Source organism: Equus przewalskii, chromosome 28 (genome assembly GCF_037783145.1).
Source record: "Equus przewalskii isolate Varuska chromosome 28, EquPr2, whole genome shotgun sequence".
Classification (NCBI taxonomy): Eukaryota; Metazoa; Chordata; class Mammalia; order Perissodactyla; family Equidae; genus Equus; species Equus przewalskii.
Genome location: NC_091858.1, coordinates 12,624,063 through 12,638,132, shown reverse-complemented (window position 1 = coordinate 12,638,132; position 14,070 = coordinate 12,624,063). Strand labels below are relative to the sequence as shown.

The following is a 14,070-nucleotide window of genomic DNA, read 5'->3' as shown; positions in this document are numbered from 1 at the left end:
ACCTCTTCTGTTTTTTGGAAGAGTTTGAGAAGGATCAGTGTTAACTCTTCTTTAGAGGGTTTGAGAGAATTCATCAGTGAATCCATCTGATCCTGGACTTTTATTTTTTTTTTTTAAAGATTTTATTTTTTTTTCCTTTTTCTCCCCAAAGCCCCCTGGTACATAGTTGTATATTCTTAGTTGTGGGTCCTTCTAGTTATGTCACGTCGGACGCCGCCTCAGTGTGGCTCGTTGATTGGTGCCATGTCCGTGCCCGGGATTTGAACTGACGAAACACTGGGCTGCCTGCAGCGGAGCACGCGAACTTAACCACTCGGCCACGGGGCCGGCCCCTGGACTTTTCTTTGGTGGGAGGTTTTTAATTACTGAATTAATCTCTTGTTAGGTCTCTTGAGGTTTCCTATTTCTTCTTGAGTCAGTTTAGGTAATTTGTGTGTTTCTAGGAATCTGTCCATTTTATCTTGCTCATCTCATTTGACGGCATACAATTTTACATAGTAGTCTCTTATAATCCTTTTTATTTCTGTAAGGTTGGTAGTAATATCCCCACATTCATTTCTGATTTTATTTTTCTTTTTCTTAGTCAAATTAAAGGTGTGTTAATTTTGTTGATCTTTTCAAAGAACAAGTTTTTTATTTTAGTTGGTTCTATTGTTTTTCTATCCTGTTCCCTATGTTTTTATCTCTTCTGTAATCTTTACTTGCTTCCTTATGCTAGCTTTGGTTTTAGTTTGTTCTTTTTCTAGTTTTTTAAGGTGTAAAGTCAACTTACTGATTTGAGTAGTTCTTCTTTAATTAGATGTTCACTGATATAACTTTCCCTCTGAGCATTGCTTTTGCTGCATCCTATCTGAGATTGGTTTTGATAGCTAGGAACTGCATTTCCCATGGCTGGTTATCTATCTTTTCTTGACTTTGAACTGTCAGGTTGTATGTGAGCAGTAATACTCTGATCTGAATTTAGTAACAATGAAAGTGTCCTTGCAAGAGCTTTTATAGGAAGCCCTCTTGTAAATATTTGAACTTCTAAAGTTTAATGTTATCTCCTGTAGAAGTAACTGTTAATTTTTTTCCCCCCCGAGGAAGATTAGCCCTGAGCTAACATCTGCCAATATTCCTCTTTTTTCTGAGGAAGACTGACCCCGAGCTAACATCTGAGCCCATCTTCCTCAACTTTATATGTGGGATGCCCACCACAGCATGGCCCACCACGCAGTACCATGTCTGCACCCGGGATCCAAACTGGTGAACCCCAGGCCGCCGAAGTGCAATGTGCACACCTAACCACTGTGCCACCAGGCCAGCCCCCAACTGTTAATTTTATTTATTTATTTTTTAAAGATTGGCGCCTGAGTTAACATCTGTTGCCAATCTTTTTTTTTCTTCTTCTTCTTCTCCCCAAAGCCCCCCAGTACATAGTTGTATATTCTAGTTATGGGTCCTTCTGGTTGTGGACGCTGCCTCAATGTGGCCTGATGAGCGGTGCCATGTCCACGCCCAGGATCCGAACCGGTGAAACCCTGGGCTGCCAAAGCGGAGTTCGCGAACTTAACTCAGCCACAGGACTGGCCCCTGATTTTAAAGCCTGGCGTGCTAATTAGTAAACTATAATTCCGTCTATATGCCAATTGCATACTAATTGGCATCTATAATTCCTAAGGGTATATAAAGTTGGGATTTTTTTTTGTTTGGCAAAAGTCTAAAAACTTTAACCCTGTGTCTTCTCTCTTTGGACAAAGGCAAATTAATAAGTTAATATCTCCTCGTATAGTCTGTGTACATAGCAAGTACCCAGCCTGTGCAGACATGTTGCCTGATGATACATAAAATTTTTGAATCTTTGCATTCTAAAAAGGTGATTTTTCTGCTCTGACTCTTAATTGATAATTTGATTTGTTATAGAATTACAGGTTGAAAATTATTAGATTTTGAAATACTGCACTATTATCCTCAAATTCCAGTGTGGTTTTCAAGTTTCTTTTTTTCTCCTCATTAATTTAGCCTTCACTTTTCATGTTGGAGTCTTTCCTTAAACATCTGGTAACCCTTGGCCCTCTCCTTTCAGATTTAAGAATGGTGCACTAAAACGCTAATTGATGGTGTATGTATTTGTAAAATTTCATCAGGCTTTGTGTTCTTTACTGTTTATAAGTTATACTTATATATATAAAGCGAATTGGAATTTCTGTATTATGAGGGTGGAGCTTGATGGTTGTCTGCTGGTGTTGGGTGTACGCCATCTTAACTGCAGGGTGACTGAGGAGTAATTTAACTTTGTCGGTATCTATGTTCCTCTTTTGCAATTCACCTTCTCTAGAAAGGGCGCCTCCTTCTCCCGCCTGGGGGAGTTAGAGCCTGGCCGCCAGCAGCCTGAGTCTGGTGGGGAAGGTGGCTGGGGAGTCTTACCTTTCAGTGTGTACATTTTTACTCTCTGTTTTAGTTTGCACTCCTGCCCTCCACTAGGCCTGGGATCGTGACTGCAGCCTCTCTGGTTCAGATTCCCAGAGAATAAACCTTCCATGCCTGGATGTGTGGTAGGTTAGTGGATGTGGGGTCTACTGGCTCTTCTGTCTTTCTTCCCATCTTTTCCCTAAGAACCTCAGGTGCAAAGAATTGGAATAGTCGTAATCCTTGGTTCACTACAAATGTCATTGGTTGATACATGGCTTCCCCTGAGGCCCCCCTTTTGAAGCTCTGCACCTCACCCGTGTCCCTGCCGTGGTATCTGGTGTCTCTCCTGAGCTGCTCCAGGTGTGCGGGGTGCACAGCGTGCTTCTTACTGTTGTCCTCCTTAGCAAGCCCTTAGGTTACGGTTCTCTCACCCTGTTCTTTCAGTTAGCACTCCTCCCTCTGTCCTTACACTGAGAGGTCTGCAGGTTATAGTATTTCTTTGTTTCATTGGTGGTGGAATTTGGGTTTCTATTTCTTGTTCACATGGTTGTTTTGGGTTGATTTTCAAGAGGAGAGGGAGGCAAAAATAATTTCACTTGGTCATCTTAAAACCAGAATCTCCATTTTCTTTTGACTCCAAAAAATATTTTCTGCTTTACCATCATTGAGCCATTCAGTTAACACTCTTCCAAGTGAGTTCACGCCTCAGGCATGATGCCTTGAACAAATCGCTCTGACTGCAGCTCCTAGAGCTCAAGGACCATTTGGATCTATAGGCAGGATGCCATACAAGCACAAGTTAGAATATTCGTTTCTATTTACATTATATACAAATGCATGTATTTAGAGAGTGATGCAAAAGTGGAGGATGCTGCTTTTTGGGCAAAATTCAGGTATTGTGAAAACACAGTTTCTTACCTGGTTCTTACTTACAACTTTATAGACAGTGTAAAATCTTAGGAATTAAGTTAATGTATAGTAACAGCGTCTAATTTTCTTTTTTTTGAACAGGCCAGCAGATACATAGAAAATGTTCTAAAACCTCACCAGAAAATGAAATTGAAAAAACTGGAAGAGCGCTTTTATCAGATGATGGGTGAAACCTGGAAGTTAAGCAATGGTCATAAACTTGGGGTTAGGAAATGTTCTCATGTTATATTTTGAATTCTGCTCTTATGTTTCCTTTCACATATATTTCTTTTGAAAAATTGCAAATGACGTTAAACTGTTATTACAGTCTGTTTTTTAGGAATCTTAATAATAGTGATGGTACATCAGTTTTGTTCAGCAGATTTATGTATCAAATGGTTGAGTGGTTTTTGGTGCCTGCAGAGCATGTAACTTAGATCCTTGAAAAGCTCGAACAGAAGGTAGTCTTTGAGAAAACTGTTGACTACGTCACTGTTTTATATGCGTGAATTCAGATCCTTCCTCAAGTAAGATCTCCAAGGTCTAATAAGCTCACATTATATTCATTATGTTTGGCTCTGTTTTTTAAAGATTTTTATTGAGGTAACATTGGTTTATTACATTATATAAATTTCAGGTGTACGTCATTATATTTTGATTTCTGTGTGGACTACATCATGTTTACCACCCAAAGACTAATTACCATCTGTCACCGTACACGGTCAGCCCTTTCACGCCCCCGCCTCCCCCCTTCCACTCTGGTAACCACCAGTCTAATCTCTGTGTCTATGTGTTTCTTTGTTGTTTGTTTGGCTCTGTTTTGGTAAAACCAGTTAACCTGTGACTCTTTTCCTCTGGTACTGAGTATGAATTTTGTCATTTGCTCATGGAAGTTTACAATTTGAAGTTTTCTTACAGAGGAAAAAGGATATTCATAAAGGAATTAAATTTTAGAGTAACTGGCCACAGCTTTTGTGTGTAAGATCATTTCTGTCCCAAATACTTTTTTGTTTATTCTGCTTTCTGTTTATACTGCACCTTTCACCATGTTTTAAAGAAAATAATCCAGTAAACAGGATTCTTACAGTGAAGCAGAATCAGTTTTTGTTCTTCATTTCACGATGGCAAATATGTCATAAAACAATCAAGAGTAATAAAATTAGTGTGGAAGATGGGCAACATAAAATGCAGCTGCTCTGTGTCGTGATTTCCCTTCTCAGTTGAGTTTGTCTCCTCTTCAGTTTTGCCGTGTTAGACATTGGCAGCCTGATTTTAGCCGCCACAGCTCTTTCTGAAATGGTCACAATCTGAATTAGTCACCCTGCCCCTTGCTTTTAGGCTGTGTCTTCACGGCACTGCTAGTATATATTTTAACATAGTTAGTGGGGACCACAAAAAGTTAGGGACATGGTAGACTGTTGGTGTTGTTGTGACTTAAGGCTCTTAGGACTATCAAAGAACGTGAGCATCGGCACGTTAGAGCTGGAGGGAAGTGTATCCATCGGCTGATCCAGCCCCCTGGTTTGCAGGGGGGCGGCCTAAGTTTAGCCAGTTAATTGTTCTGCATCAAGATCTCTTGACTCCTGGTCCCCACGCTCCTTCCACCAGATTCTCTTAGGATAAAGGAATGGGGAAAATGGCGGCCATTTTAATCTAATAAAGAGAACTTTTAGAAGGTCAGTGGATATGGAAGAAAGGCATTATTGAACAAATACATGTATATTTGAGAATTTGGCATTTACGTCAATGATCTGGTTAAGGAAGATGTTTTAATAGACAATATTAATAAAAAGTAATCTTTATGATTTCTGGAATACAATTTTTTGCCTCCTAAAGTAATTAATTCAAATGGAAGATCAAAGTTTGAATTTGAGGAACTAAAGTATGTTTATATATAACAAGATACTAGGGCCTCATTCGGCTAAGGAAGTTCTGCATGGTCTCATACATAGACATAATGTTTTTATACACAGGTTCTATTTTCACAGCTTTTTAAGGTGTGATCCCTTGGAGGAAAGTGTATCATCCAGGTTTTCTTCTTTCTTACATCCTACTGAAAAACCTGAGGGTCATTTAAAATGGAAAGGTCCCTCTTAGCCTTGTATCTGTTGGAGGGAACCCCAGACCTAGATAAGGGTAGTTCCTATGAAACATTAAGCTCCATGTTTTGTTGTCTGAGGAGATAAAGCTTTAATTTTCTGGATCTAATGATGACTTAATTGTATTTTTTTACTGAAATGCTATCAGGGTAAAAGAAATAACCATTTTGAACGTAATAGAGTCCATAGCATCTCTTTAGAAATTCTCTGTTGTTTTTGACCAGAGTGGTGAAGATTTGGTGCTTGAAAATGAGAGTCAGACATCTTTTGAAACTTCAAACAGAGAAGCAGCAAAGAGACGGAACTTGCTTAAGTGTTTAACCAAAGTTTCACCACCTGCTGAAAAGCCCACGCAGAGGGAGGTGCGTCACTTAATGCCTGCTCAATGAAGGTGTCAGCGTGCGGGGCCGGGGGGGGGAGTATTGTTCTGTGGGTGAGGTGGGATACTGAGTGAAGATTAGGACTGGCTTTTAATCCAGATGATGTCTTCCCCTACTACCTTACAAAGCGATCAGCTTCATTAAGAATCGCTTTTCCTGAGCTAGCGCTGATGGCCTAGTGATTAAAGTTTGGCGCACTCTGCTTTGGTGGCCCGGGTTGGGTTCTCAGGTGTGGAACCACACCACTCATCCATCGTTAGCCATGCTCTGGCAGTGGCTCACATAGAAGAACTAGAAGGACTTACAACTAGGATATACAACTATGTGCTGGGGTTTTAGGGACGGGAAAAAAAAAAAAAAGAAATACAGGCATTGCACAGCAAAAATAAACCTATGTCTAGACTTTAGGTTGTCAACAGAATTAATTTTAAAAAAAATCACTTTTCCTGTTTAATATTAATATTAATATTCTGAACCAAACTTAGAAGGAAGCTATGAAGATAAATGGACACTATTAGATAATGCTCAGTTCTTTCTGAGGAAGTAACTTGATTGTATAGAAATGAAAAATATACTGTTTAATAAGGGAAATATTTCTTTTTTTTCCCCCCCCAAAGCCCCAGTACATAATTGTATACCCGAGTTGTAAGTATTCTAATTGTTTTTTGTGGGATGCTGCCACAGCATGGCCTGGTGAGTGGTGTATAGTTCTGTGCCCAGGATCCAAACCAGCGAACCCCGGGCTACTAAAGCTGAGCACACGAACTTAACCACTGGGCCAAGGGGCCGGCCTCGGGAAATATTTCTATGAGTAGCTAAGGCATGATTAAGCCATATTTAGTGAATGGCTAATATTATTAACATGAGTGTATCATTTTTCTCAGTGGTCCTTCTCGGGAATGGGTTAGCAACCATTCACTTTAGAACAGTGCCCAGATTTATTATTCCTTGTTTTCTTTCGAATCTTCATCCCTAAGTTGACTCTGATTTGGAGATGGTAAAGGTTGGAAATAAGAAGTCTGTTTTTACCTACTCTTGGGTAAAGCTGGTAGGCCATCTGCTCCCTCACAGTACTGTCTAATGTATTGCTTCTCACTCTGAGGTTTCCTGGTCCCTTAATGGAGCTGAGTGTGGGAATCAGACCATTGAACTATTTCTAATATTTCAAAAAGATCTAATGAACTCTATGGACTAATTAAAAATTCAAGACTCTTTGCTTTTTCAAGAGCATGTCCAGATAATTCTCTTTGTTTTTTCAAGAGCATGTCGAGATAATTCAAGACATGAATTATCTCTTGCTGATGGTAAATTTTGGTTAACTGTCATCATGCTTTTGACACCAAAGGAAAACAAATAGTTTACTTACTAGATGCAGTTAATGGTTGTTAGACAAAGTGTTGCAAAACATGGAGTCCAAGGGATTAAAAAATAAAAAAGCATTCCTAGAGGTGAAATTGCTGGTAACAAGTGTTTTAATGAGAGAAAATGCTCTGAACACCTGATTTCTTAATAGAGTAACAGAAATAGGGAAATGTGAGTAAATCTTGAAAATGAAGTGGTTGTTAGCCAGTCCCCCAGAAGTTCCAGTGAAGAAAAATACGCACTCAGTTTAAAATGTTTATATGTATGAATCTCAGCCTAAAATGTGTATATGTATGAATCTAAATAACTTTGGGGTCTTTTTGAACTTAATTCATGTTAATATTTGTCCTCTGTTTCCTTAAATAGGACATTTTTACATAGTATCTTGGATCATCATAAAAACAAAATTCTTTAAATGTGCGTAGATTGGTAGTTGTCGTCTCAAATCCTATTTTTATGGTCTATTGTTATCACAAAGTTGCTTACCCAAAAATGTGTATCAATTGAGCTCTCATTCTCATTGTATACTTTTTATAAACACATACTTTTTGTATATTAAAAGAAAAGACTTCACTAAGCTTAGATCTGTCTAAACTCTATATTGAAAGGAACTCTTCTTGTTGAGATTATCGTTTTCTTCTTTGGATGCTTATGTTCCTGTTCCTAATAGTTACTTTTCTTTAGGTTCTTGACTTACCTGAAGAACCTCCTGAAACAGCTGAAGAAGTAAGCTTATTTTTTTTCTTTAAAAATTGTAGTTTCTCTAACATCAAGTATGTCTTATCTGAATTTGGGTTTAGAAGGAGAAGATAGTGTAAGTGTCGATGTGATGCACTGTCACTAAGGGGTTGGTTTGCACATGGTGTCGGGTCAGACTCCTCGGCTCCGGTGGTATTCCGGAAGCCTGCTGTCCTCTGAGTTTGTTTTTAGAGCCCTCGCTTCATCAGGCTGACATAGGATAGCTGGTCCTTCCCAGAACTTCAGGTCAGCATTTGAGTTACTTATTAAAACAGAATCAAAATAGGCAGATGACTTCAAGTTGTAGTTTTCCCCTTAAAAAAGAGAAAAGGAAAGAATGCAGCTACTTTGTAGATCCTTGAATTGAAGGACTGTCTGTTGTAGCCAACTTTTTGAGGATAATGAAAATAGACAAATAGACGTTAAGCACAGAGTGTGATTATCTTCATAAAAGTTAAAAATAAGAAAAAGAAGGCATTCTGTTTTGGGGAGTGTGCTCTTCCAACCTGTCCTCCACCCTATCACCCTAATAAAGTGTTTTCAAAGGAAAAAAGGCATGCCTGGCGTAGGGAATGAGAGGCAGATGGTTACTCATGCTTTTAGGATATTTGTCTTTGTTGTTATATAGTCACATTGTTTCTGCCTTTCTGCAAAATACTATTTCCTGTTTTGTCACCTTAATGGTTTTGCTCTGGTGTCATAATCATTCCATACCATATTACATAATCATGACATATTCATAAAGCCTGCCCATGTCATAACAAATATGTTTTAACCCCTAACTACATAACTTTGGTGAGTACATATGTGAAAGGATAATTTCACTTTTAGGAACGCTGGAAATTATAATTTTTAGGAAATTCTCTATTTTCTTATTTAAGTGAGGTCCCATTAAATGTCTGGTGTCACCCACAGAGTAGAAGGACATCTTTATAATTCTGTATTGCTGGGGCAACTAACATTCATTTTAAAGGCTATCACAGCCAGATGAAGCTGTCACTATATGTATGTTTATTTCTGTATGTGTTGTAGCTGTCACTCTAAAGTAGTGAGCCATAAGAGAAAATTCCTGTTACAGTGGAAGCCCGCTTGGATTTAGAAGCAGACTAATAGATGAGTGAACTAATGACTAACATGGATTTCTGACAAGGAAGGAGGGATCTGAAACATAATTACTGCAATTCTTACTTAAGCAGTACACCTGGGTTTTTTAGTGTCTCCTATGTATTTAGTTTTGCAACCTTCTATAGAGTTCTAAAATAATGTGGTAAGATTTTTAAAATGAGAGGAGGAAATAATTCATGGTAGTCTGGAATTCACAATGGAATATTCACCATATATTACTATTCTACTTTTAGAATTTGAAAATAATTTTGTAAATCATCATATAATGTTGCCATATTACCATAGCAACAATTTTCATTATTGTATGCCATCTTATTTCATTTTAAGGAGTACAAATTTCAGTTAGTGCTGCTACTTTTTTTTTTTGAGGAAGATTAGCCCTGAGCTAACTACTGCCAATCCTCCTCTCTTTGCTGAGGAAGACTGGCCCTGAGCTAACATCCATGCCCATCTTCCTCTACTTTATACGTGGGACACCTACCGCAGCATGGCTTTTTGCCAAGCAGTGCCATGTCCATACCCGGGATCCAAACCAGCGAACCCCACGCAGCCGAGAAGCAGAACGTGTGCACTTAACCTCTGGGCCACCGGGCCGGCCCCAGTGCTGCTACTTTTAATTTAGATTCCATTTAAGAATCTGCGTTTGGGACAATGTTTTACTTTCTAATTTGGATTGTGTCCCAGGCCATTTACCCATCCATATGTCAGCCCACTACATTGTCAGTAATAGTAGGAGAAATTGTGCAGCCAACTTTCACAGTAATTGTAATAACAGAACAATTGCTGGATTTCAAACAATGATAGTTTGTCTCTCCCAAGTTTTTATCTAATTCTAATGAAAAACATTAATTGGCTATATTTTAACCCTAGTTTCTCATAAAGCATTTGGCTTTAATTCTTTCAGATCATTAAAGTTTGAACAAAATCTCACTGTAAAAGTTAAATTTTATTCTTCCTAAAAATAAGCAAAATTTGGGGCTGGCCCCATGGCCTAGTGGTTAAGTTTGGCATGCTCCACTTGGTGGCCTGGGTTCGGATCCTGGGCGCAGACCTACACCATGCATCAGCAGCCATGCTGTGGTGGCAACCCACGTACAAAATAAAGGAAGATTGGCAACAGAGGTTAGCTCAGAGTCAATCTTCCTCAGCAAAAAAAAGCAAAATTGGCTTTTAATATGTGATTCAGTTGTTTTGTGATTTCTTTGTTTTATTACAAAACTTTTCTTTAGTAGAAGTAATAACAGAGCTGAACATTACACTGATTCAGATACCTTACCTCCTTGGTTGGAGATATTTTCTAATATGGCTTTCCTGAAGGGGGTAGATGCTGCTGTGAAACCACCGTTTTTATGTACCATAACTCCCAGGACAGTATGATGATGTTAACCATGAGAAAGGGTTTCCTACAAGTAAATAATGAGCATCAGAATAAATTACTAATTCATCATCTTTTCTTTTTAGAATGTCCTTTAATATACTAGCAGTTTGCAAGCTCTTTTTAGCTATTTAATCATTTGATCAAAGGAAAGATGATGAGGAAGCCCAGTATATAGAGCAGATAAAGCAGGAGCTGCTCCCAGGGGAGGAGGCCTCCTCGAGCGCCCAGCCCCCAGGACCAGCTCTAGACTGCTCTCTCCTTGCCTGGATGCTGCGGGCCTGGTGCGCAGCCTACAGCAGGAGTGGACGGGCTAACCTTTGGTTCCTTCCGACCTGGTGCTTTTCTTCCTGTGGTCTCTGAGGTGGCACAGGGTCTTGGTTTGGTAGGTCACTTCTGAAGCCCAGCTGCAATTTTGGTATTATCTGGGCAGACAGAGCCATTGAAGTTCTGGTGTCCTTTCTGCAAGGTTCTGCCCCTGGTCTCCTCAATCAGGAGGAAGATGTGTTTCAGTTTCAGAATTATTTCTGTGTTTAGAGTGAATTTATCTGGACCTTTATGTTGGTTTACAACTCTCAGAGCTAAATTCCTACAAAACCTGACGTGCTGTTATGACTGCCGACGTTTCCTAGGAGTAGTAATTTTGGAACTGCAAAAAGCAGTGCGTTGGAATTCTTACCTGAACATTTTTGTTCCTCAGGTAGTTACTGTTGCTCTCCGATGTCCAAGTGGGAAGGTCCTGAGGAGACGGTTTTTTAAGTCTTGCAGTTCACAGGTGAGGAAGTTCTTATCTTGAGAAGTGTTTTTGTTGAATTTGGCAATAGTTTCTTCCCCTGCAGTGGAGGAGGTGTTATCGCTGTGTTGGCTGGTGCGCCCCTCAGGCCAGGGTAAGGGCATTTATATGTGCTCTAAGATGCTGCGGAAATTGGAATCGTTAGCCATGCTGGCTGGGCCTTTTTGAATTGTGATTTCTGCATTCAAATTTTTTCAGTTCTTCCTTGTCCTATTTCTTTTTTATTTGTTGTTTTTTGTTTTAATTACATTTTTGCAGCTTGGTGGGTAAGATGCTTTCAAAGCAGCCAGTATTAACCTTATTCTCATTATCCCTGATGGATTGTTAACCTTTGCCCCACTGTTTATGTGTAATTTTCAAATCATTCTTTAAGGCTTGTTTCCTTTCGTCCTAATAGATTCTTCCTTCTCTTAAAAACTATACTGTGTTCATTAGCAATAATTTGGAAAACAAAAAAATTTTGATCTGTAGTCGGACACCAAAGCCAATTACTAATATTTTGATGTATTTCTATTTTTAAGTGCATAACATATAATTATGCATGCATTAAAAATATAGCTAAATAATATTCTATCCTGATTGTTGCATTTAACTTTCTATGACAAGAATGCTATAAACCATAATGGAAAATACTGATGGATTTGACTGCATAAAAACTTAAAATTCTATAAAGAAAGAGTTTATAAAGTTAAATAAAAATTTGGAAAAAATGTTTTACTGTCTATGTGTGGTAGAGTCATTTCTTTATAAGGAGCTATAGAAATGAAGGAAAAGATAAACAGCTCAGCCCAATCACTGATAAGAAACATGGAAGATTTCCTAAAGAAGAAAGACCAAGCGACAGATAAAAATATGAAAAATATATTTGGCCTCACTTAGAATCAAAGAAGTGCAAATTAAAATGGGACATCTTTGGGGCTGGCCCCGTGGCCGAGTGGTTAAGTTCGCGTGCTCCGCTGCAGGTGGCCCAGTGTTTCGTTGGTTCGAATCCTGGGCGCGGACATGGCACTGCTCATCAAACTACGCTGAGGCAGCGTCCCACATTTCACAACTAGAAGGACCCACAACGAAGAATATACAACTCTGTACTGGGGGGGCTTTGGGGAGAAAAAGGAAAAAAGTAAAATCTTTAAAAAAAAAATTAAAAATAAAATGGGACATCATTTTCTACCTATCAGATTGTCAAAGATTAAAAAGAAGAGTACCCAGTTCTGGTCAGTATGTGGGGAAAACAGGGATTCTCATTAATTGCTCATGTGCGTGTAAATTGGACCAGTGTTCCTGTGGGATAATTTACCAGTATATATCTTTAAAATATTTAAAACATAATCTTTTGGTCCAGTAATTTCATTTATGAGAATTTATTCTTGGAAATAAGACAAATGATCAAAAGTGTAAGTGTTTGTGTAGAGATTGGTTAAATTAAGGCATATCCAGATATCGGAAAATTATGGAGCTTTATGACATAGATGTACATTTATTACGTGGAATATCAGTAGGTTCGTGGATGGTGGTTAGCAGTAGAAGTGAGGGATTACCTATAATTGGTGCTCCAGCTTCCCCCAAGGGCATTCTTTCATTCAGGTTTCTTCCTCAAGCAACAAATCATCCTCTGGCAGGCATTGTAAGTGGAAATTTGGATAGTTACTATGGGAATCTTCATGACATGAAATGTTAAAAATTTATAGGGATGGCCCATTGAAAGTCAGGCTATCATAAGGCGGCGTCTCTGGGGCCTGGGCATGTCTATTGTGACAAAGTTCCTGAGTGATTCTGATGTAGACTCTTGGCTTAGATTTTGATCTAAATAATCTTTTTTCCAAATGCCAACCTTTCGTTCTCAATCTTTTTATAAATTTTTCTATTCCCTATGGTTGGGGGTTTCCTAATTGTTAAATGCGTCTCCTATCTGGAGGCGTCAGTAGTCCCTAAGCCTTCTCTGAAACAGAAGGTGTTAAAGGTTATTCACATCTCAGAATTCATGGCATGCTGTTTCCCTTTACACTCTAGAAGGTTCCTTCGAAAGGTGTGAGAGTTCTGTTTCATTACTCCTAGGGGCATGATTGAACAATGAAAGAATTGTGAAATAACATGGTGATCTGGAGGACACAACTCTGTACAGTATTTGGTAACTAAACTTTTTATCTTTTAGGTCTTATTTGACTGGATGATGAAAATTGGCTACCACACATCCCTATACAGCCTCTCTACTTCCTTTCCCAGAAGGCCTCTGGAAGTGGAGGGGGGTTGCTCACTGCAGGATGTAGGAATAACTATGGACACTGTGCTCAATGTGGAAGAGAAAGAGCAGAGCCACTGGTGAAGAAGTGAGAACTGCCTGTTCTACGTAAAATCGGTTATGCCGTGCCCTACAGGACAGTAAATAATTCACACGGGAATCGTGCCCTTCCTCGGTTGAGCTCAAGGCAGTAAGCACTTTAATGTTGATGGACATAAAGGATTAGAGAAGGACTGCTCCCTGCATGTAGTAATTTTTGGAGTGTGCCATCTTATAAGGTACCAAATGAGAACTAGGTAAAAATGTGTACAATAACGCACTCAATAGTTTGTATTTTTCCTAGCTGACATCATTTATTGGTATGTTGAGACAAAGTCTCATGACTTTTTCTGCCTCTTCAGTCTGTCTTGCCACACTGAACATTTCACACTTAAGTCACACTCTTTAAAATCTTTTAAGTAGAAATGTTTATTCTGCTGTATTGCTGGAAATTAAACTTTAAAGATGTTTCAAAGCTCTTTAAGGCTTTAAAGTTCTTTTCGATAGGTATGTATTAATTTAACTACTGTTTGAGATTTATATAATTTTGCCTTGCATTAAATTGTAACATTCCGGATGGATCAGTATTTTTTAAAATAAAACAATGAAAACATTAAAAA

At 38.8% G+C, this 14,070-nt stretch overlaps 1 protein-coding gene across 1 annotated transcript in view; it reads left to right on the top strand.

Annotated features, from left to right (window-relative positions):
* Window positions 1–14,070, top strand: part of UBXN8 (UBX domain protein 8) — a 25,268-nt gene extending 11,198 nt beyond the window's left edge. The window contains exons 5-9 of the mRNA XM_070598100.1: window positions 3,403–3,525; window positions 5,624–5,761; window positions 7,826–7,867; window positions 11,080–11,154; window positions 13,325–14,070. Coding sequence (XP_070454201.1) covers window positions 3,403–3,525; window positions 5,624–5,761; window positions 7,826–7,867; window positions 11,080–11,154; window positions 13,325–13,495 — 549 coding nt within the window. The 3' untranslated portion in view covers window positions 13,496–14,070. The remainder of the gene's footprint in view (window positions 1–3,402; window positions 3,526–5,623; window positions 5,762–7,825; window positions 7,868–11,079; window positions 11,155–13,324) is intronic.